A 27980-nucleotide genomic window follows, 5' to 3' on the forward strand; every position below is an offset into this window, starting at 1 on the left:
AGGGGAATAGGCACATTAAACACCTTATTTCTAAAAATGCTGCTACAAGTTTGTGCATTAATGAAGACATAAGAACACTACAGGTGAGACACATACTCTGCCACTCCATTTCCCATCACTGACTTTCACAAATTCCACAGCACTTTATTTCAAAGTTTTCAGTAGATATTTAATTAGAGAAAAAAGTCTGCGAATTTTAGTTTACGAAAGTAACACTGATATCTGCTAATATAACTTGAGGAATGTTAAGAATTACTTGGTAACATTTTCTAAATTTAATAGGTTTGACATTTTGTAAATTGTGGGGATACTCTGCCCCCTTTTTTTTTTTTTTTTAGACTAAAAAACAGTTGCAATCAATCATGGAAGATAACAAAACTTGTAATATACTTTCTTCTCAATGCAGTATAAGCCACAAGAGAGCATATGATTTAATGATGAAAAGATGCTTCTGATAAGATAATAATTTGCTCAAGGAGAGATCTGAGTTGTGAATGCAGCTGTTCCAAAAAATCTAAACCCACAGGCAAGAAGATTTTGTACAAGCTATATCCATAACTACTTAGATAAACTGATGATAGACCCCAGAAAAGTACATCAGATAGAGAAGTGAAGAATCAGGGCTACTTTGAGACTGAAAAGGAAAAGAAAAGAGATGGTAAAGATTACCACTAACTATTGTTGCAAAGACTGAATCAAAAAGATTTCAGTAGTCAGACTGTTCAACACAATATCTTACTTCATCAATGACTCGCTTTAGAAAAATATCTTTTTATATTCCGATTCAGTTCACTTACATGATTGTTTCATTCCCATACGTCACAAGTTCCATGGCACTGACCTGGATTACCTGGATGCCCAAAACTAGGGGCAGGCAGAAATGGTCTCACTCTTCAGTTCTTATTTCAGATGTCTGGTACTGCTTTTAAAACACAAGCTCATGAAGGGAAACCCACTCATATTTTGGTGTGCTCACACTGCCTTCATATCTCAGTATTGGGAAGCACTGGGAAAGGATCACTAGAAAGATATGGTTAATATGGCTTATTAGCAACATAATAACCAAACAAAAAATCTCCACATTTTGTGATGTGCTCTGATCTGTATTAATTGGTCAGTATCAGGTTCAACATCATCACAATTAACTGAATTTACTTATTTTGTAGCAGCAGATCTTTTTCAAGGGGAAAACACATGTACTTAGGTAAAACAGAAGAAAGGTATTACCTGGCAATTTTCTATAATTACAGTTAATATTGCTGCAAATCCATTTGTGCAAGTAGTCCCTAATGCCCACATTTATCCCCAGTGATGTCTGACTGCATGTGTAGATAAGGGAACACCTGCATGGATCAGTTAGCAGGATCAGTCTCGCAGCAGGGAGAAAAAGCCAGTAAGAATGCATGTCTTCAGGATACTGCATGCTTTCTCTGTTGAAACACGCAAACTGAAAAGCATGAAATGATCTTGGCTGCTCTATAGCACATAAATGTCTGAGTAAGTCCTTTTACATTGGCCATGGTACCTTTCCATCAAGTTTTCAATGTTCAAGGCAGATGATCCTTGATGACACCAGCCAGCCTGGACTCTTCTCACCCGGGAATGAGTAAGAGAGCCACAAGCAATACTCTGCTGACTTTTCCTATTTAGATATACTCATGGGTTTGGAAATCTCGTAATAAATTAAGGAGATCTAGCTCTGCACTGAAAATTTTACACACTTAATGTCTTTCACAGGCCTCAACTTACCAAAAAAGCAACAGGAAATGCCCTTAGTGTTTCCTGTGGTACTAGGTTGACCAAGCTTCTCTTGCACAGAAAGTGTCTTAGGAGATTGCCAATTAGTCTCCTCAACCACAGACATGAGAAAGGGAAATCTGCAGATGTTGACTACATCTCCGTATAGTAGATGCAGAAGAGCAGCTGTTACAGTAGGGATTGCACGGATTTCTTGTGAAAGTCAGTAGCAGATGTCACCATCTGCTTCTGCCTTCTTTATGAAATAGAGGTAAAAGAGAGACTAAAAGCTGATTAAAAAAAAAAGGTAACTACAAAAACGATAAAATCAAAAGACACACACCTATTTACAGTGAGTAGGGGAAACTCCTACCCCCTTCTCCCTTGCAAACCTGAGACCCAGATGCACAATAAAAGGAAAGAACACTCCCCATTCTGTTTAAGATATGATTTCTTTTCATTTTAGTCTTACTACGTGTACTTTGACAACACTCAGCCTGCAATCTAACACCTAGCCATTTCCACCCTGGCTGAAAGAGATCACAGAAATGAGCAGTTGTATCCTTTCCCTCTGGCTATACAGCAATGGTCTGATGACAACTGCTTTACCAGAGTTGGTATCAGACACACAAAAATTCCCTACTGAATGATCTACACAATGATGTCATGTATGGAGGCAAAGTATTACTTAGGGGGAAAAAAAAAAAAACCCAACAAAAACCAAACAAAACTTCTGTTGCATTGTGTCAGGAAACATGCTGTACATGTTTGTACATCCTGGCAGATTAAGATCAGATGAGGCAAGCAATGAAGTGGTTAACCAAATCAGAAAGTTATCTCAGACATCCAAAGGCGCATCTTGTAAACCTGAGACAACTTCTTACACAGAACTGAAGAGAGAAAACAGTAAGGGCTTGTCTGGGATGAAACAAATGACACTGTCAACAACTAGTTTGCTTTCCCACTCAGAAAAGGAGGTATTAGTGAGATCCAGAGCCCAACAAAAGAACAGGAATCTTTCCAATGAAGTAAAAAAGGTTTGGATCAAGCCCCAGCTTTCCTGAAAACTAGACTTGCTAATTGCCTTACTCTTCCACTGTCAAAACCATCATCTCACTGAACAGCATTATCTTTCCAATATTGCTATAGGGCAAACATTTCCACACTGATAATACTGGGAGCCATCTCCAACTACCACCAGCAACTTGATGGTTGCCACCTCCCCCATTCAGCATCCCATAATGTTGTGGGAGGGGAGGGGAGGGGAGGGGAGGGGAGGGGAGGGGAGGGGAGGGGAGGGGAGGGGAGGGGAGGGGAGGGGAGGGGAGGGGAGGGAAAAAACCACACATCATTCTGGAAAAGTTTTTTAGGTTTTCTTTTGTTTGTTCATTTTTGAATACAGAGACTGCCTTGTAGCTACTGTAGAGCATATTGCTTTCCAGCTCGTGTCATACATAGACAATAAACAAGCTTCAGAAATGGAAGATCCCATTCACCTTGGCATGACCATAAATCAGGAAACTCTTGAGCTATACCTGGATAAAATGGATGAAAGTAACTGAAGAAATTAGCTTTAGCAAAGTATACTGCTAATACAGGTCTTTTCCCCAAAGGAAGCAAGTCATGCTTATCTTACATTACCAGACCATTACTGGAAGTACTATGCCAGACCCTCAGCTGGCATAAATCAACACGACCCTACTCACTTCAGTGCAGCTGTGTTGATTTATGTGAGCTGAAAAGTATGTACTGGTCAAAAAGTGACTATTTCATCTTACAAAACTGTAAAAGTGACTAAGTGAAATGAAAGGGAAATCAAATGAGAGGCCGTATGTATAATAGAAAGAAAATAATAGAAAGGAAAGTACTACAGAAAGGCTCAAAGTAGATGTATATTTTATTAAGATTAGTCTAACATAGCCACTAATTTTAGCTCATATGAAATTTTAGAAAATTTTTCTGCTGTTACATACACATGTATCTCTTGAGTATAGACCCAAGTACTTTTACAATTTAATAATGCTGTACTATTCCCAAATTAAGATAAAAGGTTCAGGCAGTGGGTTCAGCCAACCTAGAATTTATCACTGGTGTTTTTGTAAAGTCACTCTGATTGTCAGAACATGAAACATCATACTTAAAAGGAAGCCCACCAGTGAACTTAAGTGCTCAGCTTTACACTATGGCGTCACATCTTAGAACTACTCCTGTTACTGTCTTTCTCTTATAGAGCAAGATAAAAGTAGAAAACCAAATGTTCCCAAAGCCAGCACTTCTCTCAAGCCTTTGTAATTTTGAGAAATACGAAACCTTTCATACTAGACTTAAGCACTCTTTACCCTCATGAACTCTGTGCAGACTTCCCTATTACTATACAGGCTACATGAGATTAACACTGGTGCTCCTTTCTGAGTTTAAGCTGGAAAGGCTCAGAAGAAAAATTGGCATTCAGGAAGAAGAGGTGCAGATTCCTGAACTCCTTTTATAGGGAAGCAGCTCTTCAGATTAGACAGTTCTCATTTTCACTAGGCTCGGGCAGTGCTGCCCCAGCACTACAATATGGTAATGCCATATAAAGAGGGGTTGTGGCAGATGCACTAGACCCCCTTATCCAAACCAGCAATAGTTTGGTACAGGCTCCAAAGGACATAAACACCTGAGCTGTAGCTGGGCCAAGACCTCCTCCAGGAAACTCACAAAGGGGCAGAGTAACCCAGGGTACACTGATGCTTGGAACACATGAATAGTGGGTGGTTTTTCCAAGACTCAGTTATTGAGAAACAAAGAAAGTTGAAGGTCCAAAGGTTCACACACATACCTTTCCTTCCCCATCACATGTAATTCAGCTACAAGCCAACCACTTTATCCCATAAATATGACAGCCTAAATAAGCCTTCTTTGAGCTCTCCCTGCAAGGCAGCATGGCTGTATGGCAGTGATCTCCCCTTGAGTTAGGACAACTCTCAAAGTTACTCCTTGACCCAGAGAGACCTTTCTACTAAAAAACAAATCTTTGGATAAATGCAGTTTCAGTCCTCTCTAAATTGCAAGTGGACTGCTTTGCAGTGCCTCTCCCCTTGATCTGGGATTCACTTCTAGGTTTAAGATTCCTTACCCGAGACTGAGGTATCACAGACCCCTTATTCACAACAGATGCTCAGTAAGTTGTTGATAGCATGGTAAATTAATACTAATGAATAAATGAAAGAATTAATTTCTTTAGACATAAATAATTGTAAAGCTCTGAGACTAAGATTGGAACTAGCTGCACCTAAGCTGCATCAGGAGTTTAGAAACCTCATGACCCAACGGGTCTCCTTTACAGTTTAGCGCTTTCAGCCTCTGTGCAAATCGTTCTAAATTGATTCTAACTCAATTTTCCTTTGTATGTTTCATCCATGTAGTAAGTAATAGAGTGAACCTTGCCATCAAACTTTGTTAAGTCACATTTTTATAAATTCATATTAAACCCATTTTTGCTAATACCTTTGGGGGTGTTTTTTTGAGCGACCCCGAACACTTATTTACAGTACAGATCATGAAGCAAACTCTTTACAGTTGTTTGTTCAATTCAACATCAGTGACCAGCTCAGCAGACAACTGCAATTCACCATCCTTCAACATGAGTACTCATACTTCAAATACAAATACTTCTATATTTGATCACAGCCCAAAATACAGGCTGCAAGGTATGAAAAATGCATTGTTCATCTTTACGATTGCCTTCCAGTGTAGTGTATTTCATGGGTCTCTGACCACAAGGAATACTAGAGTTTGTCTCTTCACAGCTTTTTCCTACAAATACATTTTCTGTAAGAAATTCACAGAAATTTTCAAAAGTATGATTAAAAATTCAGATATGCTCTGTCCACCAGGACTGATCAATTCTGCACCTCAGCAAGGGGCACTGCTGCAGTCTTCTGCTCTTCTCTGATTCCTGGGCATTAGATTTTGTGCAGGCAAGATGCAAATAATACCACCAACAATGGGATGTTATATTTGATCCATTCAGTGTAACCCTAAACCAACTGAAAGAGTGGTATCTAGCATTGGAAGAAAATGTGTATTGATTTATTTAGGTATTCATAATCTTTGAAATTAGTATAAAAGGTGGCTAAATCATAAAGCTTTTTCAAACTTCCATGGATATTACCAGCTTTGCATAGGAGTTAGAAATCCCAGTTAAATCCTCTTTTCCTCCCGAAGTGCCTTTCCAATCTTCAAAAATATTAGGAAAGTGATGAATGGATATCAAGAAGCAATCTGAAAACTACTTTTATTTTGTTTTCTTATCGGTATAGTTTTCCAGACCTTTTCCCATATACACACTATGCAAATGGAACTGGTCTGTGGTTACAGCTGCTTTCATAGCAAGTACTCCTGCTAAGGCAAACAACTGGAAACATTTCTAGGACAAGATTCTTGTTCATGGCATAAAAGACCTAAAACTGCACACAGCACACACATACACAATGAAAAGTACAGCCTGAAACTTTAAAGCACAGACTTGGGTTCTTCATGGGGGAGTTAAATGTGTTGAAAAGAGACTTCAGATTGGAAACCCTATTGCAGTAATGTTAAAGCAGGAACAAACATCAGAAGGATCAAAACAGCAATGAGTACTGAAGTTTTCCTCCTTCAAAATGGAATGAGTCTGTGGAAGAGCAGCTGAAAGAGTAAATGTGTTTATGAAATTTTTATGTCATCTTGTAGCTCCTTAGAGTTATTAGAAATCATGCCAAGCTAATATTTTTTATTGCCTATTCCTTCATTTCTTACAATGGTCAGAATGTTTTGATTGCACAGTGATAACTCAGTAATTTGAACACTGGTTTACAGCACACTATGAATACACCTCAATAAACTCTTTAATAGAAAGCAAAGAGTTAGGGCTTCTAAATGAAACAATCTAGTGGATATGGTTCTCCTTTAATTTTGAACTTGTGCTTCATTTGCTCCAGTGAAATGATACACCAGCTTCTACCACCAATTACTGTAAATGCTGCCTACCCACTGTATGATGAGGTTTCACAGCTGTTGACTCCCAAAGACTGAAATTAATATTTAAATCCTATTGACATGGACTCCTTTTTTCTCGTTTTTTTTTTTTTTTTTTTTCCATTTTAAGCAGAGTTTGAATTATGGTCTGTTTTATATAAGTATTATATTAGTGTGATTAAAATTCTTATATTTTGTTCCAGGCTATAATTTATATAATTGCATTCCTGTAAAACTTGAATTTATTTTTCATTTAGAAACAGACCACAATAAAAGGCTTCTGCACTGAGAATCCAGTTTTCTGTGTCAATTTAAAGTTTAATTTTAGAGTGTTTTCAACAGTCACAGTACTTAAAGGGCAGAGGAAAACTGTCATCGTAAAAGAGACTTCTAATCAACCATGGACTCTTACTCAAACTAAATACCAGCATTAATTGTTCATAAAGTACTGCAAGCGGAAAAGGGATGATTAAGTGGAATTTAAGCTGCATTGCTATTAAGGATTAAACTGAAAGGCATTTTAAAGCCATGTGTTAAAAGCCATCTTGTAAAACAGTATGGGCCATAATTCAAATTCTTTTTCAAAATACACCAGGCTGTACTAATTAGTCTCATTAACTTAGAGCATCTATATTTCTGCCTCTCAATTTGACATTTATACACAAATTAAAATCTTGAGTATGTCACACTTGAAATTGCATCTGTGACGTAGTTGCCCAAATAAATGTTTAGAAAACCTGCCTTTTTTAATGTGCCATTTTAACATTTTAGTCTTTACTTATTAACAAGAGGGACACAAAGTTAGGTACACAAATTTCCCTTCAACGTTTGTGAGCTACGAAATGGAATACAATGCTCGAAAGGGAAAGCTGCTGTTCTTGAGTTCTGAGGCTGCCAGGAGGGCTGCATTAAATGCCATGAATAGGCTACAAGTCATGACACCTTCCCTCCAGAATTCTGGCAAGTTTAAATGAAACCTGTGGATGCATTGTTCCATTTCTCTGATCAGATATACGCAAAGTTGGAAATGGTTTTGCGTGGATTTTCTAACCTCTCCTGGGGCTCTCATGATTGAAGAGGATGCCGTTCACAGCAAAGAGATTGTAGGCTTCTCTGAAGTTCACCACAATCCAGTAGGCATACAGTTTGGCTGCCCCTGTAAAAACAATTTTGAAGCGTTATTATATAAATGCTTGGCTCATACACAGTTCAGACACACACAAGTCTCTGTCACATGCAGGGTGAAGTCCACATTTCAACAGCAGAGTGCTTTAGCATTTGATTAGCTCCCTATATGTGTCAAATTTTATACAGAAGAAAAGTTCAGCCCAATAAACAGCAGCTGAATGGGAAAATACTCATATTCTTGCAGCCTCTGAACTGGCTAGGAAACATCAGGGCACTTTCCTACTTGTTTTCTTATGCACACTCATAAGTGTGCATAAGAAGTTTTTTTATTTCACAAAAACACAAAGCACAGTGTTTTTTTATTTCACAATATAATTAACACAGTCAGAGCGTGTGAAATATGCCACTGTAGTGACCTCTGTAAATTAAAAAAAAACCCCAAAACCAAAACAAAACCAAAATTACTTTGGAGAAATAAAAGTGAAAATCTGGTGCCTTAACAATCAAATTGATTTGAAACTTTATCACCAAGGTCCTCCATGCTCATTGCTTTAATAAGTGTTTCAAATTTCACACAAATTCATGAAGGAAGAGGAGAGCTCTTGGGAGTTTTTCATTTAGGCAACAAAAAATATGAAACCTTATCACTTCAGCAGTACCTCACAACCCTTTGTGAAGGAAGAGTCACCCTACCCCCCCCTTCTTCAAGAGCCCTTCACCTCTGAGCTGAATGAACAAGGTCTTGTGAAGTGAGATGCTAATTTCCAACCCCCAGGCAATGGCAGCAAATACTTTTTATATAGTAATTCATAAAGGTATGCCTCTCGACATGTCTAGTCACTTTAGCTCTATCATCATTCTAATCTCACACCCAAATGACTTCAGCCCTGAGACATGAGCAGGGAGAACAGACAGACAAACACTACACACACACCATCAGTGCTCCTCACCGTAAGGCGATCTTGGGTAAAAAGGGGTGGTCTCCTTTTGCGGGATTTCTTGCACTTTTCCAAAAAGTTCACTGGTGGAGGCTTGGTAAAACTTCACAGAGTTGATAAGGCCACAGGTCTTAATAGCATCTAGGAGCCGTAGGGTGCCAACCCCATCAACGTCAGCAGTATATTCTGCTAGGTCGAAAGAAATCTTGGGGAAAGAAATAAAAACCCACCAATTTTACTAGGGGAACCAGAACATGCTGTGATCATGTACAACCAAACAAAGCAATACATCACTTGCCACAGACCATCTAGACACTTTTGTACAGAGTAGATGCTCAGTTTACAAAAGTACCCTCAAAGGATTTCTAAGAATAAATAAGCAGTTCCATAAATAGCCAAACCAAAAGAGTGGTGTTCCCTGGGATTATTTTCCCACGTGAAGTAAGGGGTAAGCCTGCCATGGTGGGAACATTATCAGGCACTCTCTCATTTCCACAGCTGCCAATTTCTGCAACACTCACTTGGGCTCAATATCTTTGACACACTTGAATTTGGTTATAATTGCCCAAAATATCTTTTTAAAAAGTAATAGGACAGAGAGCACTACAGCAGTACAACATGTATATACCCTGCCCTCCCAACAGCCAAACCTTAAACAAGGTCCAAGGTTTTGCAATTTAAACAGACATCAAAGTTCAGAGAAGAGTGGAAATACTTGCTATCAAATGAGATTCCCAACACCACCTGACCAAGGTGTAGCAGAGCTGTGGCTTTTGCACGGAGCTTAGGGGCATCATGAAGTGTGATGGAAAAGGGTGGAGGTATCAAAAAGAAAACTTAAATCTTCAGATGACACATTCTTCAAAGTATGATAATAAACCCATGCTCACTGGTGGGCCAAGATCCCTTTTTCTCTCCCCACTCCAGTATTTTTAGTTATCTTTATAATGAGCTTGTCTTGTGGTCTATGCCAGAATCAGTGCTCAAGTCTAAGCTTTCAGAGTGTTTCAAACATATATTAATTTTTTTCTTTGCAGTTACAGAAGAAAAAACCCAAAAAACTGGGAAAAGAGGTCTGTTGTGACCACACCAATCTGCAGACAAGAGAAAACATGCTCAGAAAGGGAGCTCACTCTTTGTTTGGTGGTACAGACTGTTTTTTTGGATGTTCCAGCAAAGTTCCTGGACCCTGAAGAATTTTTTCCCACCAGTGCCCAATCCAGGGGCACGTTCCTCACTCCTTTTACATCCTCTCTCCAACCCAGGGATTTTGCTTCTGACAGTTTTTGAAAAAATGTTCCCTGTTTATGCTGCCAATGTTAAAAAAAAGTAAAGGTGAATGGGCTTGTAGAGCAGTCTCCTTCATGGCCCTGACTCAAAGAATTATTCTGTGTCCCCTCTGGCTGATTCGGACTGATAGCCCTGTATTCATTTATCCTGTTAAGCCACTTTCCCTATTCAGTAACCACTAGAGGTTTAAGGCTTATTTACACAGCAGATGGAAAAAAAAGTTTTGATTAATTTGAATTTTCACTTATGGTTAATTTAATACAGGTATGAAATGATCTAAATTACTGTGCTCCAAAATAAAAAGGTTCACACAAAGTTCTGACCTGAAATAGGTAAAGATATGAACAAAACAAAACGTTATTTTTTCTTTTTTTTCCACCAAAAGAGAAAAAAAAACACAAAAGGAAACCCGATACTTTGTCTTGTTAACCTGGTATGACCCAGCTGAAATTGAGCACTCATCTACCAAGAAGGGCTGTGCATTTTTTGTTTTAATCCATTTGGCATGAAGATGACAGCCACTTAAGGTCTCTCAACTTCAGTGTCAGAGTAACCCTCAGGAAAGCATCTTAATGAGTAGATGGTACAGTCAATAACGTACTAACAAACATAAGTTGGTGTATTAACCATATGTCCCAGCCCTCCAATGAAAGGCAAAACACATTAACTGTAGCAGAACCAGGAATTTACCTATATTAAGGTATTGTTTCCAACAAATAACCTGCTAAAAACATCACCCTGAAATGCAAATCATTGCTTCCATATTCTACTACAAAGTAACTGAGGCAGTCTAGGAGATCCCAAATCATAAAACCTCTTAACCAGAGGGAGCAATGAGGCCACAGCAGCAGCACTGGGAACTCTCTCTGGCTGGTGTAGAGACCAGTTTCACAAGAGATGGTTTTCCCTATTGCCTGATGAATGACCTCAGTCTTCACCTTCAGAAAACACTCCCTGGGGTGTGAGGTAATTGTGGCCCTACGATGACTGGGTCTGAATGTCCCCAAGCAGAAACCACCAGTTTTGTGTCTGTTTTGTAATGCAGCCTGCTGTTCAACAGGGTCGGGACTCAGACCACTAAATCCATTTCATTTTGGAGTGCAGGTTAGACAAAAACGGCATTCAGGACAATTTTAAAAATTGTTTTATCCACTAGAACATCCAACACTAAAAATTCTGGACTGTTAAGAGACTCTGTGGAATGTAGGGGCGGTAACATTGCAAATACAGATAAAAGCAACCCAAATTTTAATTTGATTCTAATTCAAATTTAAAAATGTAAAAGGGTTTTATAAAACACTAGATCAATTAAGTAGTTACAAATAAATCAGGGCAGAGCAGGAAAAGGTGATAACTTATCCCTTACGACATAATTCCCCTCTCCTTATACACATTATTTTGTGCAAGACTAGCAGCAAGACTGGAGTTAAAAAAAAAAAAGAGATTAAAAAAACCAAAAGCAGGGACTTCATTAAGAGGGATGTGCAAGAGAGAACAACGAACAACATACATGCATAATACAAAAACAAAGGACTGAGTTATGGAAACCAAATATAGAATCTGATTCAATAGACGTTACTCTTACAAATAATCTTCACTGAGCTCAGTGGGACTACCTGAAAGAGTAAAAACTTCATGGATATTATTGTAAAGGTAGGTGTATAAAGGCTAAAACCAAGTCATAGTTTAACAAAGATTAAACATTTATCCAGTGGGAAAAAAAGAGCTTAGCTAATACCTACAGATGAAAGTTTTCATACTGCCTAATTTATGACAACTTTCTTGAGTGCCTGAATTAGGAAAACTGTCTTCCTGTACACCAATAAAGACAGCAGTGGGTCAGAGCAGAAAACCTAACAGAGATTCTCTTGATCATGCTTTGGAGAAACTACTTACACACCCATCTCTTAATTTAGCTAAGATAGATGCTCCATTCTTTCCCCAAAAATCCAAAACTATCTGTTACTCTCAACCATGTAAAGCAAGACCTGCAAATACAACTTGTTTTCAAGGAAACATGGAGTTTTTGTAATGACTGGAAAAGAAGCTTCTTTACCTGGCAGAAACTTTAAATCTGAAAGTCTTCTCAAAGAGTATTGAAGAGTATGGATCCAATACTTCTTTGCCCTCTTTGGACAGATATTGTGCCAAAGGGAAATCATGACATACCAACAAAACAGAAATTGTCTTCTTGGAACGCATGAGTCTGAGAGACCTTGACACTCATTTCCCATGTACAAAATGCTTTTGCAGTTGTCATTGCTGACCTCTGGAGACACTATAAAAGTATATTTTTCAGATATATCTGCTTATTCCAGTCAGTGGGTAGTGATAAGTGTGTCATTAAAAGTGGAAAAAGAAAAATAAGGAGACACTTGACAAAAGTACTTCAAGTTCCAAGTTTCGGTTTCTGAAACTTCTGCAAGCACAGGACACAATATGAATACACTGTACCACATTATACCTCTTCTTTCATGTGGCTACAATCAGAATAAGTTTTGTGAACTGGTTTCTACCTCTTGAATTTGAACTCTTGTGTTCCTCCCTCCCATTTATTTCTCTTTATAATCACCAGATTCAATCTCTACAAGAGATCTGAATTTAATAGAGCAATGTTTTAAATATGATGTTTCCCAACTGATCATTCAAAACCAAGCTTAGCAAGGTCTTTAACAAGATTTAAAAGCTTACTGAAAATTATCTAAATGAAAACATATGGGTCTTATCCTCCACAAGACCACATTCCTATCACGTCTATCAACACTATATACAAGACTGCAGACTTAATAATACTTGCTTCTGACCAATGTGTTGCTGTCAGCAATGCCGATATTCTGAAAGTTATCAATTTAGTGCACACAGTTTTGGCTTTATGAGACTCTTCATCTCTGCTTTGTCATTCTGAAGAATCTAACAGACAAGCTGTGATCTTATTAACTATAAGTTTTCAATCAAAAAAAAAAAAAGCATATGCTAGCAGAATATGGTTCAATGCGCTACCGAAGGAATATAAATAATGACTTGAAATTTCATCTCTTCCTTACAGTCTTCTCAGTTTCAGAAGATGGGATTTCTGGAAGGCTGGTGTTACAAGAAGGAAGGTTATGTGAAGCCCCATGAGGAAACAGGATAATATAAATGTAAATTATTATTCTTTCACTGTAAAATGAGAGATGGCTAACCTAACATCAATTTAAGCATCATTGCTCTTTTGAAAAAACCTATGGTAGATTCTTTAGGTTTATCAAAGGAGAACATATGTGTATCAGGTCACTGAGAAAGGTTTACACCTAAAAAGCAAATCACAAAGCAGAAAAACTGCTCAGAAATGTTCCAAGTCTCACAAATTTCACAGTGGTTACTTTTCTGCATTCTTTAAAATCAATTCTGTTTGCTTTGAATATTCAGTGCAGCTTCCAATGCCAATAAAAACCACTGGGATCACTTACATCATTTCAGTAAACAAGCTGCTCAATCCCTAGGAACAGGCATGTAAAGCATAAGATTTCAGTTGCTAAATCTAATACAGACTATGTGCCAAGCATTCCTGTAAAGTCCTAACACACCGAAAAAAAATCCTAGGGGTTTTAGGAAATATAAAGAATCTGGGGGAGCTGAGATGTGTTAAGCGGATGGGAAAGAAAATGTCAGGTAACCCTCTAAGAGAATATGATAATTCCTCTTTTGCCCCAACCTCTTAACTCATAATGAATGCTTGCCCTCTGACTCAATAAAAAAACTAGTTGAAAGATACAAAATCCCCCAAACAATTATAGATTTTGCTATACAGAAAAATAATCAATTCAATAGTTCTGAACTGCTTATTACTAAGCAATACTCTTGGTATCCGAAAGCCTTATTCAATTTCTTAGCTAAACAGAAACAGATGAAAATGTAATGACTGAAATTTGGGATAAAATGAATATGCCTTTTGTAGATTTATCTTTTTTCCTATTTATTTCCCTGTTCTCTCATTAGCAAGACAGAAAAAAATAAAGTGATCTGTATAAAATTGGAGTATTTGAACAACATGATTACAAGTGGAGATTTAGCAAAGAAGAGATTTTATAAGTGGAAGCAGAAGTCAACATTGTTTCTGAAAATTTATGTTTCATGCACAGTATTGCTGCAGCAAGAGAGCTTGGGCAACTTGGATTTTCAAGCTACTTGTGATACAAAGGAATAAGCAGTGCAGTTGACAAAAACCAGTGCTTATTCTTCTACTTCTCTACCAGTGCTTACATTTTGGTCCTATGGTGAGGTTTCACAGTGGCTCTGTCACACTATGTACTGCAGGCTGTGTGACTGCAGAGACTTCTTGAAGCGGTTAAAAGCTTGGCTTTGACACCAGTGGGCCAGCATGTCGCCTTCACCTCTAACTGTGGAGGCCCAAACCAAAGCACAAAAATTACCTTTGTGCTGTTTGGGGATTTGAAATGATACTTGATGATCTTCAGGTTCTATAAAAACTTCCTTTGTGCAGCTGAAACACTCAATGATCAGGATTAAAAGGCCTCCTAACATACTCCACAGTGTAGGTTCACATGGCAGTTTCTCATGGTTTGTCTTGGGTAAGTCTTCCTTACAACTCTCCTCCTGATAAATTTTAAGTTCTTGATGCAAACCTGCTGAAATAATCTTTAAAGAGAACTACCTTGGCATTATTAAAACAGGTTCCATTTATCCCTCTTAGGAGCAAAAACTACTACTTGCTTTTTGTTGGGGGAAAAGGAGAAAAAATAAAATTAACCCAAAGCAGAGAATAAGCATGGAGAAATACTCCCATGAGTAGGTAAAGTTTCACATTTATCTGCCCCCTATCAGAAGGGGTTGAAGTTGGATTCATTATTCAGTTTCTTTAGCAAGTGATTCCTCCCTGGCAAACTGCAGGTGCAGTTGTAAATTGAACTCTCAAGGTCATCATGTTCACTTTGCCTCTAAAGCAGCCTGCTGGTTTATGTGTGACCAGCTAAGAGAAGAACCACCATCTGCCAACTATTTTCAAAATGCTGATGCTACAATCCTTAATTTGAAATATCCATTCTCCATTTTAATAAAACAGTCTCCTGCATCTTGCACAGTTGTCTTTACCATTGGATTCAAAGGTGTGTTTGGAACAGATCTCCAGTAGAGGTAATTTGCAAATTGTTTATTCTTCTGCTCATTACATAGCTACTGTAGTGAATCAAGAGAATTTAACAGACTGGATTAAAAGGGAGTTGCCCAGAGACGGGTCAAAAGGAAATGGACACAAGCTGGAACATGTGAAATTACAATTAGATATTAGGGCAAAAAAAGAGTTCACAACATGGGTGGTCTCCCACTGAAACAGGTTGTGCAGAGAGGCTGTGGCATCTCCACCCTTGAAGATACTCAAAACTCAATCAGGCATCACCCTGAGCCACCTGATGTAAGCTGGCCCTGCTTTGTGAAAAGAGCCAGTCCAGATGGCATTCAGTGATTGCTGCCAAACTCCATTATTGCACAGTTTTAAGAAGAGAGGGAGATGGGATTACAGCAGTGTGTTTCAATCTTCAAACATGTAGCAGCATCCAAGGAGCAGAAAGTTGATGTACAGTGTGCAAGAATGAGGCCTGGCCTTGTAAAAAATCAGTGATTTCTACTGGAGGAGTAGAGAATTGCTCACAGCAGCTTTTTGGAGACACACAGTTCAGCTTGCTATTCATCATATCTCCTCCACAGAAGAGCTTCAGATAGAGGAATGCTCAGATCTGATAGTAAAAAAAATACCAAAGCGGAGGAGGAAAAGGAGGAGGGATATCACAGTACATGAGATTCAGTGTGGCCATAAACCTTTGTCACAAAAATGTAACCTCCCCATTAGTTTTGCTTATCTTCTCATCCACTTGTTATTAATTTGATGGAACTGGGGAGTTGTCAGGGTTATGTGATGCAAGGGATCTATCTTGCAGAACAATCTCTGACCCACTGTTCTAAGTCTTCAGTTTCAAATTACAGAGATTAGAAAAGAAGCTTTTAAAAAAGCAGCATTGATTCTTTATTCATTGTCAGCATGACTTTGTTCAGGGATAGCTCCAACAATATACATATGCACCCAAACTTTTGAGCACACGCCACATGAAGCAAAGTCAGGATGGGTTTCAGTGTTTCAAGTATTGTAGCTTCAATAGCTAATGACATTGTAATACCCTAAAAGCTTTCTTACATACTGAAGTCCAGCTGTGCCAGAAGCTTTAAATGCTATTTAATAGAAAGACAAAAAGGGGCAACTTGCAGAGTCACTAGAGAACATTCAAAGGGAGATGTAAAAAGATAGCCAATTCATTTTGCTTTATATGTACCAGGGGAATAGAGAGCTATGAATAACATCCATGCAGGGAATGCAGTCATTTCCAAAGAACTAGCACCATTCTGACTCACTTTCACATATAAAGACATTAATTTAAAACATACAGGTTATTTTAAATTCTAACATGACAGCTATACTATAGTTTTGGGTTTGTTTTTTTTACTTCTGAAGCCTTTTAAAAAGCTTTCATCCTTTCTTCCTTGATGCTTTCAGAACACATTGAAAGATGTTTTTCACAGAAGTCATAAAAGCATCACCACAAGCAAAAAAGACAGAAAGTAAAACAACCCCTAGAACGAGCAACCAGACCCTCACCATGTATCTGCTTTATGATTTTGATAGACTTTCAATGGATGGCTAGATAGACATTGAATAAAGCAATAATCTAGTATGGCAAAGCTTTCTTAACAACAGTCTCTCCTCTCTTTGCCTTCCTGGCCAAAAAGACTGCAAAACACAGCTTAACACAATGGATGCCCCCAAATACTGACAGAACTTCTGTACTGCCTAAGAGCTAGAATTAACCCAAAACTTTGCAAATTACTACCTTGCCTGACTCTCTTGTACCTCCTACTAATCCATAAAGTAAAATATCCCTAGGTTTATGGGGCCTGTCAGAAGTTTTGCCTTTTCAACCAGAGAAAAGCTATGTTTTCAGCATTTATTGTCACTGAAGATTACTTCTCAGACTGCAATTCTTTATTCCAAGTGGCACTGGTAAAGAAAGTTTAAAAGCATCTCCAACATCAGGTTCTCAGATACCTCTAAAGTACCAAAAACACTTCTCCCTTCATGATGAAATAAAATAGTATTTCATTAATGGAGATTTGACATATTTCATTGTGGACTAGGATCTTTTTTCCTCAAGAGAATTTAATCTGGAAAAAAAAAAAAAAGGTACTGAAGCTATTCAGATCCCTTGTAGAATCACTTAAATTGATTTTGAAAAACTTGAGAAAACTTGCTATATATTTATAAACTTTTTTAAAAGAAAAAAATAGTTTTTGTTAGTTTTTCCCCACTGTCCACCCATTATCGACATCAACTGTCTGACCAGTTCTCCAAGTTATACTTTTCATTATTTTGGGTTGGCTTTCTGTGCTATATCCAACTAGTAAGTGATGCAGCACAGCTCATGATAAAAAGATGAGAAAAAAACACTGACTGCTGTTGAAGTCCTATGATTCATTCTGACCAAACTGTACACACTTTGAATGAAGCATCCATAGAGCTATGAGATATACTTTATTAAAAAAAAAAAAACAACGCTTTCTATAATGATTAAAAGAAGGTTTTACCTTTTACTCTATGGGAATCTCTGTGATTTTTAAATTTGTAAAATTAAAGGCATTTTCTCCTCTGAACAACAAGAATTGCTATCTCCTTCCTAACAGCTAACTAACGGTTGAAAGAGCTTCCCTGCTTCACAGGGATGCTCCAAGAAAAAAAATTAATTAGATCAATGTGCATGTATTACTCATTAATGAGACCATAAACCAAATTAGATAGACTGCTCATGAATATGGGCCCTGACAGGTGCAGACACAACCAAGTCACAAGATCCACCATTTCACTGTGGATCTGAGGTAATGCTGTCTGGAAGCACTCTTAAACCATGCAAGACAAAGCAACTTATCTTAGCTGTCTTTTATTGTCAGCTACTCAAAAATCAAATCACTCCATTCATCACAGCCTAAGGGCAGAGAGGTACCTCAGCTCTGACCACACATGGGAGCTTGTGGTGCTTCAGTTGTGGAGCAGCTTTCAGAAGAGGACTTCAGGGAGACAAATGAGAACATGAGTTTTTGATAAAATGAATAAGCATGTGTATACACACACACACACAGAGAGAAAAGCGATGACTTCTTGTCTTGGGCACAACAGGGAAATGGTGGAATCACACATTCAAAAGATGTGTAGATGTGGCACATTTTAGTGGTGAAGATGGCAGTGTTAGATTAGCGCTTTGACCAGATCTTAGATGACTTTGCCAGACTTAGCAATGCTGTGATTCCATCTAGGGAACAACCTCTGCCTTGAAGCACCCAGGGAGGGGAGTTCAGAACTCAAGAGTCCAACACCTGCATCTGTGCGGCAAAAGAGTTCTAAGTACTCCATTTCAGAAGGCAAATGATGTCTGCCCCATTTGTGCACTCAGTTTACTCTTAAAATAGTAAAAGTACCACAGAAACACATTTTCTAAATAAACAATATCAATTCAGCCCTATTCCTTGCCCACTCACTTACTGGGGAAAGTCCATATTCTCCCCTTATTTGCAATCACGTACAATGCTTCTTAGTGTTACATCTCTACAGACCAAGTTCTACTTTTTGGTTTGCCATAAATCAACTGAAAACAACACAACTCTTCTTTAGCTAAAATTCTTTCAGCATACCTCAGACTTCTATGAAATTAATTAATTCCCAAGCCTGGTTTGTTTTTTATTTTTTCAATTTTACTGCATGTGCATTAAGAATTAAATTGGGATGGCTAATTGCATGGCACAAATTTGGATGGATATGTATGTATTGACAAAAGTCATGCACCCACAGCTGCCACCCTCCCTGTTCCTGCTCCAGTATTTCATCAGGAATGACTGGGAAAATGAATAAACATACAATAGCATGTCAAGAAATAAGTCACTAGGGTTGTTGGTTTTTTTTTCTTTTTTGAACAGGGCAAACAACTGCCTTTTCTTCCAATACATAAGGTCATCTTCTGTGAAATTTTGCTCTGAAATTTGACTCAAAGAAAGGACAACAATTCCAAAACCCAGCAGCATTCTTTTCCTTTTACTTGTTCTTGGGAACAGCCACTTAAAGATACCTTAAAACATTCTTTAACTATATAAAAGAGTCTGAGGTTTACACTGACCCTGAAAGAAAACCACTGAATCCTTCAAATTTATTAAAATTGCAACCAACAAACCAAAAAAAAACACCCACACCCCTTGAAATGTTAAAGTGGGTGAACCCTAGCAGAGGAGCACTAATGCCCTTACCTGTAGTGCATGTACAGGCACTCCATATGATTAATTTCAAACTATTCAGTATTAATAGCATCCACAAATACAGTAGCTGATGATGGCTTTGTTGTGAATGATGTAATAAACCTGTAGAAACTGCTTTCAGTAAACTCAGTGTAGTCATTACATACCTCAAAACTGACTGTGATAGTTCTTCATCCTGTCTAGGAAGCTACTGGAGTAGAATACCCTATTATTCTCACTTTTAGTGCTCAGATTTTAACATGTTATAACACTTTGGAAACCAGGACCCTTATATCTTCTCCAGTTGCATCCTTTCAGAGAGAACACTGCTGTTTTCTGTGTGACAGTGAGCACTCTGAACTCCAAGGCGATCCCCCACATAAAATGTTCTACTTAATCAACTTGTCTGTCTTAAAAGGATGTGGGTGGCTGGCTAGGAAGAAACCTATGGGATGAAATCTGAAAAAAAACATGTCTCAACAGGTATGTGGAGGTAAGGGGGAAAAGGCCAAGGGGCAGAGAGCTTAAAGGGATGAGACCCTCTGGTTAAACTTTATTGAACAAGCAGGGTGATACTCTCAGAGAATAAATCAGTCTGTTATTTTCTCTACTAGTATTCCCTTTGTCCTACTTTATTCTTCCATTTTTATTATGGACTACTAAAGCCTCTTTACTCCAACTCTTAGAAAACAATATATAGGCATAAATTTTAAAAGGCAGCTTTGGCACTCATGAGCCATGGTGATCATAAATCAAAGCAGAACCTTGCAACTGATTTGTATACTGTAACCCACAACCCTAACCTCAGCCCTGTTTTTCACCTCTCTCTGGGGTTCTGACATGGAGAAAAGGACTGGGAATAATAGCTGCTCTTCACTTGAACATTAAGGTAAACCATTCATGAAAAATGAATATGGTAGTCAATTAACTGCAAAAACCCAACAAGTTTGTGAGTTTTCCCTCTCACCCCTAAGAACAAACACTATATTTCTTTATTGTCCCTGACTGTGCCCTAAAACAGCATTGCAGTTTTTTGTCTCTAGCAGTGCTAGAAGTGACAAAAGACCACACTGGCCTCTACAATACAGTGCTTCTCTTCATCTATACCGTAGTGTGGCACTAGAGGTGCCAGTAAAGGCCCTCTCAGAGCAGCTTTGAGTAGGACTTGAGTAGAGTATAAAAAGTTCCGTCAGCTTTCAAAGTGAACTTGGCAGCCTCAGGATAAGGCATGTTGGGAAAGCAATGTGGAAGGCAAGACCAAGTTGCCAAAACGTACTGAACAAGTCATTAGACACGATCAGCAGGAACGTCAAATTTGACAAATAAGGTGAAGTCTGTAAAATTGTGAATGACTGCATTTCAGTTTTAAAAGAATATATAGCTCAGGCAGATGCCACATCCCTATTGTATGCAAATATTTTATTTCAATTAGCACTTTTCAATCATGCTTCTTCTTTTCTGAATGACTCATGGATATTTCAGTCAAGAAATGGCAGGATCACAAGCACATGCCAACAGGGTGCATTTATCTCAAGAGATAAATGTGGAAGGAGTCATGTAAATCTATCTCAGGATTTTTTTCAACCTATCGTTCCTTCCAAACACATTTTCTCTACATGCCTGCAAGCCTCTATAAAACAGCCTACTCAGTTTCCATGTCCTTCCAAGCAGGCCAGTATTCACAACTATTTAATTGAAACTAAAAAAATTGTGTTTCCAGAGCTTGTCCATCAGGCAAGGAAAAAAAAAAAATCAAGTTCAGTCTGTAAGTTTTATCACATAGTATTAAGCCAAAGAAGATGTCATTATACTAACTTGCCCACAAAATGCACATACAAAAAGGGGAAATCTTTAGAGCTTCTACAGGCCACTGAGAGAGCCCTGCTGCACAGGTCATTATAAGCAGTGATTATCCATGAGGGAAACGTGCTGAATAGCTGTGAAGTACGGCTGGATGAAAAAACACCTCAAGTTAAGATCTGTGATTGCACATAATCCTGACATCAGCTAAGAACGCTATGTCTCGAGGCTACAGTAGGAGTTTTAGCTAATTTCCAGTGTGCTGACCCCAAGCTGCTCCAGGGCTCTGAGCTTCCTCACCTGGGACACAAAGAGTTCTGTCAAGGAACCACAAAATATTGGAAGAAACACACTGGTACTGCCTGTTTGCCAGAGAAGCAGAGGAAATTTCTAAAGTGTCATATTAGTAACACTAATAAATTTACTAATAATTTACTAATTAAATTATAATTTATTAATAAACGTTAGTTAATTTTTGATCCTGCAGCACCAGTATACCAAAGAAGCTGTGCTGGGAAGGCTGCAAAATGTAAATAGTGAATAGTGATGAAAAATTCTGTAATTGGCAAAAAAATTAAAAAGCTTTGGCACGAAAGCAAAACCTCAGCAAGTGTTTCACTTTCCAATCCTATAGATTTTAACACCTCTCATGTTGCAAGAGTACTCTTTACACACACAAATTTAAGCTGATATTAACTGCAGTTGCATCTGAAAGCATGTATTTTTCATACCAGTTAGGTTCTAGGCAGTAATCCCTTTCTCAGAAACTGAAAGATTTAAATGGAGCCATCATTGCTAAGTGCACTAGTCAGCCATATATCATGTTCTCAGAAGTACAAAGAGTACTCAAGGGTGAAAGTTTTTTATGATAATGTATGATTTCTGCATTAAATACAGAACTGCCATTATATAATTTTAGCATCTTGCCAACCTTTTTTTTTTTTTAAGCAGGAGTAGGAGGGAGAAATAAGGAGGTTGAATGGAACTGGAACAGTACTGTTTGTACCCTGGTGAGTATTAGGGAAATGATAAATGATCTCTAGGCACACAGACTGATTTATGCAATAAAAAATAAAATACCGTGGGGTGGAGCCTTCGTGTGAAAATCTCATCCTTGGACAGCTAAAAGGTATGAAATGCACCCACGTATCTCAAACCCCCCAGGGTTGGAATTAACTCATGATAACCACACCCTTGAGAACTGTCTCCTTTGCTCCCCTATTGGGTGGAAGGAAAAGGAAAGGGAAAGAGGTGTATTTCTGAGTATGAAAAACAAAAGTTTGATAGTTTACATTACTGAACTCTTTAAAAATCAAACTGCTAAGATTTGTTAATTTTTGCTAATTAACAAAAACCTCATCCTGCAAAGGCTATTAGTCAGAAAATTCAAATAAACCGTGCCATCCCTAAACCAGCAACATGGCTTGACAGGCCCACCTGCATGCAACTATTAATTTCTTTTTCTGTTTCTAGTGCTAAAAGACATCATTCAAGAGCACCAAACTCTCTCTTATACTCTCTGTACTATCTTGTAAAAGTCTGAACTCTTCCTAGAAAATTAAGGGGATAATGCTAGCAAGTGTTTTATTGAGAAAAAAAGTGAGAATCAAACCATCTTAGATTTCTTAGCTATACTGGTCATGCAGACAATCCTCAGATTGGTCAACATATATCCAACTCAAACTAATTGATATCTACTTACATCTTTGCCGTATGGAAATGAGGAGGCATATTTTTATGCTACGAGCTTGCCAAATTAATGGAGAAAACAGCTACTATGCTTGTAAAGTACAGCGATGTGTCAGCCTAGTAAATATTTAAAGGGTATTTTTATCCTGCAGAAAGAAGAAATAAACAATGAATTTTCTTCCTGAGGTGAGAGAGTGCAGAGATACTCGATTCCCTTTACTGAACTGATACTTTTGGCTCTCTGCACAAGAAGAGCAAATACTGTGCAATGTAGCATCACAGAAACTTACCCTATGCAGGTTTGAGATCCAATTAGATACTGTGCCAAGGTGACAGCAATCTGATCCCAGGAGTCTTGTATATCCCCAACACTGCCCCAAGATTTTAGTTCCCATTGACATTTAACAACCACTAACACTTTTGAAATTATAGCTTCCCACAAAATTCCTAATTCAAACTGTCTGATTAATGTATTTGTATGAAATTCAGTATCTAGAAAATTAGCATGGTCATTAAATTGTATGTAAAGATATTTCAGCACACAGTAGAGCAAAATATACACTGCATCTCAGAAGTCTGTTTCAAATATTTATTATTTTCTTCTTCCCTAGAAATCATTAAACTGAAGCTGTTTAAGGAACAGATGTGATACAACAGTTGCTCTAAAAGGCACATCCTTATCAGTACAAGGTTTAGTTCAGATTAATTCTTTGTCTCTTTAAAATCTGCAAATTCATCCTCAAAATCTCTCTCAGCTGAAAATTATTCTGCCTGCATTGGGAATTCTCACCTAACCTTAAAAATATAGAAAATTTTACAGCTCAAGACAGCAAAGGAGGGGATAACAAAATTTTTTTAGCTGTCACATTATTTTTCTCACATTTCCATTTGCTATTCATCAAATCCTTGAATGAAGTCTTTCATTGTAGCTGAACTATGACTTCATGATGTTTCTTCTATTGTTACAAGAGGGAACGACTGCCTTGGCAAGGAGAGGCTGAGCTTTTAAAACGAAGTAGGTATTTCTAACACAATGAGTCTACAGTTCATCCATCATCCATTCACAGCACTGTCTAAACGAGGAAAAAATGTGATGTGCTCGATGGTAAAGATGAACTAAAAATTTCACAGCTGGCAAGCCCGAGGTACTGTTTTCTCAGTAAAGACTAAGGCCACATACAGAGAAACTGATTGACTGCTCACCATGTTTTTTTTTCCCTTCTTACTTTACTGCCTCAGTCTTGAACTTTATAGAAACCTGTTAAGTACAGGAATTAAATTTTTTTTATTTGATTTTTTTCTTTGTCTTCAAAACTGTATCAAAATATCCACAGAATCACAGAACAAGATGAGTTGGAAGGGACTCACAAGGATCATCGAGTCCAACTCCCAGCCCTTCACACCACCAGACCCAAGAGTCACATCAATTCCTACATTTAAAACTGGGGTTTGGAATTAGCTTATGATATTCTAGTATAGTTTGAAAAAAGTATTAATCTGTGCTTATTACAAAATTCCAGTTATGATATATGTAAATGTATTTCATATCCCTTTCTTTGCAATCTGAGGGAACATTCCTATTTTTTGAACAAAAGACTGAAGATACTATCTTTGATAAACAGCTCCAAATCTGCCAGCATGTTGTCCAGACTGCAACTCCTCTTTAAAAGTATATATTTATATGCAATATGCTACAGAACAATAGGTCAACAAGCTATCTGTCTTATTCTTTATGTGTCTTTATCTGCAGGCTTTTACTGAAAAACAAATACATGACGTAAATATAAATAACCTCAGCTTAACTAGAGCTAATTTTGAACCTCAAGTGCATACACAGGTTGAGCAAAGTTGAGAAGGTCCCCACAGACACAGGGTTTCACCCTGGGGGAGTTGATGGTTGGGTCAGGGTCCAAGTTCATGAGAATTCACCTTTTTAAGGAGAACACCATTACCAAAAAATGTGGCATACACTGTCATGATATCACATATGATCATACAAGCTTAAGCACATACAATTGGTGTTGTTCTATATTTTTAAACTGCTGCTGTGACCTGCCCTCCCAAACCCATAACCCTCCCCCAAGTCAGAGAAATTAGTCAACCTGGATCCAAAGCCTGGAGTCATTAGACCATGTTTTGGCAGAACCTCACACCCAAAAAGCTGGCTGGGCACACAACCAGCATTATGCATTGGCAGGATACTGCCAGCCACATTTCAGAAACTCAGTGGTGAGAGTAAGAATCCTGTACACAAATGGGCTATGAAAAATGCATACAGCTACATGAGCAACAGGAGTACTTTCTGGAATGTGTGCAACCTCGCCGTATCAATTCACACACTGAAAAAAATCTTAATTGCACAGCGATTAAGGAGCTGCTCCACACTAAGCTAAGGAGAACCATCAGATGCCTTGAACAGTAACATACACCCCAGAGAGGCTGGAAATAGGACTATAGCAAGAGCTTTATTAATAGGTATGAAATGGGCAAACTTCACATGACTTTACCCTTCCATGCCTCAAAAAACAGTCTTTCCTATTGCTTCATTCAAGTCCTGAGAATTAAGAAAATATAATGCTGAAATGTTTCACACTAGTCTGTCTTGGCAGCCTATTGCATTCTGGCCGTAGAAGTGTCTGCTTTCAAACCCTAAGCCCTCGCAGCAATTATCCTGCTCTCAGACTAAACCTACAGAGCATATTTCAAAAGAAGTTACATCTAAACAGAGGGAATTCAACAGTGATCAATGTTCAACAGGCCTCGATGGCAATAAACTATTTACTGCCTTAACCTTTTAAGTTTGCACAAGTGAAGCGCCCGAGAGCCCTGTGATGAATTAGCTGAAGTGTTTGGTTGTGAGCGGAGCAGCCGCTGCTTCAAATCATCTGTCCAGCAACACCGCCCGCCTTGCAGTGCTGCAAACAACAGCTGCCTGCCAGAGCCAGCGCCTTCTCTTCTCTTCTGGGGTTCCACGGCCCAGACGTAGCTTCTGCCAACTTTTACTATGTCCACCACCCCTAATGGAGTAATTCTGGAAAATAAGGCACATCAAAAAGCTGGGCACGATCCTAATCATCTTTTTATTGCCCACTTGATTATTACCTTACAGAAGACATAACATAGAGAGGACATCAGAGTGCACTCAGCACACTCGAGGCTGCAGTAGCTGATTTAGATCTGCCTCCCCCCTCTTGCAAGATTGCCAAAATAAATTGAAAGGGAAAAAAAATCACGCCTATTGCATTAGTGTCGTTGTCACCAAGGTTTTCCCACCACCACGCTGCTGAAATACAGTAAGAGAAAATAATCCATTACAGATGGCTGAAGACACCTAAGCCTTGGCAAAGTACTTTTGGAAAGGCTCTCTTTACAGAAGTTAAGAGTTAGTTTTTATAAATTTCAAATGGAATTACTTTGCCTGTAACTTAAATGCAAGACTAGCTCTTTTATTGTAGTTGTCTTGGTAATTCTGGGATTGTTAGGATAGACTCTTAAAACCAGTGAGACCTCTGCAGGTCTTCTGTTTTTACAGTTTCAGAAGAATTTGGTTTCTAACACCATTACCTGGAAATAAACCAGGTGATCACCACCTTGTCCTTCTAGTTGAAACATCTTAAGACACATTTTTCTCTTTATGTAGATACACATGTGTGAAATCTGTAGGCTAAGATACTACATATACATACTACAGTTAATTCAGGTTTTCTAAATAATCTAAGGAAATGTAAAATCAGTTTTCTGGTTTGATTTTCCATATAAAATTTGGAGATACAATTTTAATTTTTAATTTAATTTCTAAAGGAAACAGGATTGTTTGTTTTGTTGGGGTTGGGGGTTTTTTTGTTAAATGCTATTTCAGTGTTTATAACTCAAATGCTTTAGTATGAAGTGTGCTAGTGTAAGAATCTGGAAGCTAAACTAGAAACACCAATAACAGCTTAATTTCATACAGAGCAAAACATAAAAACATAGCTGGTATTATTTAAACCTGTGGATGATAAACTGAAAGAAGCATCAGCTATTCTGCCTGATACATGCATAAATCCAAGGCAAACACAATTACTGCAGAAGAAGCACATTTTAGTTGATTCATTTACTATCTTCATAAGTAACAATTATACACATATAGTTAATACTACTTAGAATTCTCCTTTTTCTAGTATAACAAGGTCCCACATAACACAGGCCATATGACTTCACTCAGTGATTCTTATATCAAGCTGTATAAATAGCTAGTAGTTATTTATATCTCTTAGGCAAGCATCCAATCTTGATTTAAGGACTGCAAGTAATGGAGAATCTTTCACTTCCTTTGGTAAGCCGCTCAAATGCTAATTGTCCTCACTTTAAAAAATTTGCACCTCTTCTCTAGTTTGAATTTGTTTAACTTTAGTTTTCAGCACTGGATCTCTGCATAATTGCCTGTGAGGTTAAGCACCCAGTAATACCAAACATCTTACTCCCAGCGTGAGCAGGATCAAATAGCTGCTTCACCTTTGCTTTAATGAGGTAACTCTAGTGGTCTCCTAATGTCATTTACCAACAAGACTGTTTTCCAGGCCTAGAATCACTTTTGTCTTTGCTCTGAGTTGTTTCCTATTCTCAGCATATTCTGGAAAGTGGAAGACCTGAGATGTTCTCATATTAGGTTATATAAGCAATATTGAGTCCTTATTTCTACTCAGTAGCATCCTGTCAGGGCATCAGCTTCACAGCTTTTCTGTCATGACACTGCCTTGTGTATAATCCAGCACTCACTGCAACCTCTAAATTCTTCTGCAGCTCCTGCTCTCCAGCATACCAAACCAAACCTTCTCCCCTCCTTTGATGTAACTAAACTGATTTCAGAGACAGAAATGCCCAGTCCTGCAGAGGAGGGAGCTTGGCTAAGGCATCTGCTGGACCCTAAATAGCTCCTCACAGAGACACCTTGGGTTCACATTCCCAAAACCTTTTCTTAGACTAAAATCTGCATCTTACCCAGTGCACTTACCCTTCTCAACCCAAGTCACAAGAGGTATTAAACCAGTTTGATTAAACCTTTTTTTAATTTAAGAACTTAGAAACAGCAATTTTTTC

The 27980-nt window shown here is 38.1% G+C and overlaps 1 protein-coding gene across 1 annotated transcript in view; it reads right to left on the minus strand.

Moving 5' to 3' along the window:
• GMDS (GDP-mannose 4,6-dehydratase) overlaps positions 1-27980 on the minus strand; it is a 411036-nt gene that overhangs the window by 247566 nt on the left and 135490 nt on the right. Inside the window, exons 5-6 of the mRNA XM_082297233.1 lie at positions 8814-9006; positions 7787-7891 (exon numbers count right to left, since the gene is read on the minus strand). Coding sequence (XP_082153359.1) covers positions 7787-7891; positions 8814-9006 — 298 coding nt within the window. The remainder of the gene's footprint in view (positions 1-7786; positions 7892-8813; positions 9007-27980) is intronic.

The sequence above is a fragment of the Coloeus monedula genome, assembly GCF_965178545.1.
Source record: "Coloeus monedula genome assembly, chromosome: 1".
Lineage (NCBI taxonomy): Eukaryota > Metazoa > Chordata > Aves > Passeriformes > Corvidae > Coloeus > Coloeus monedula.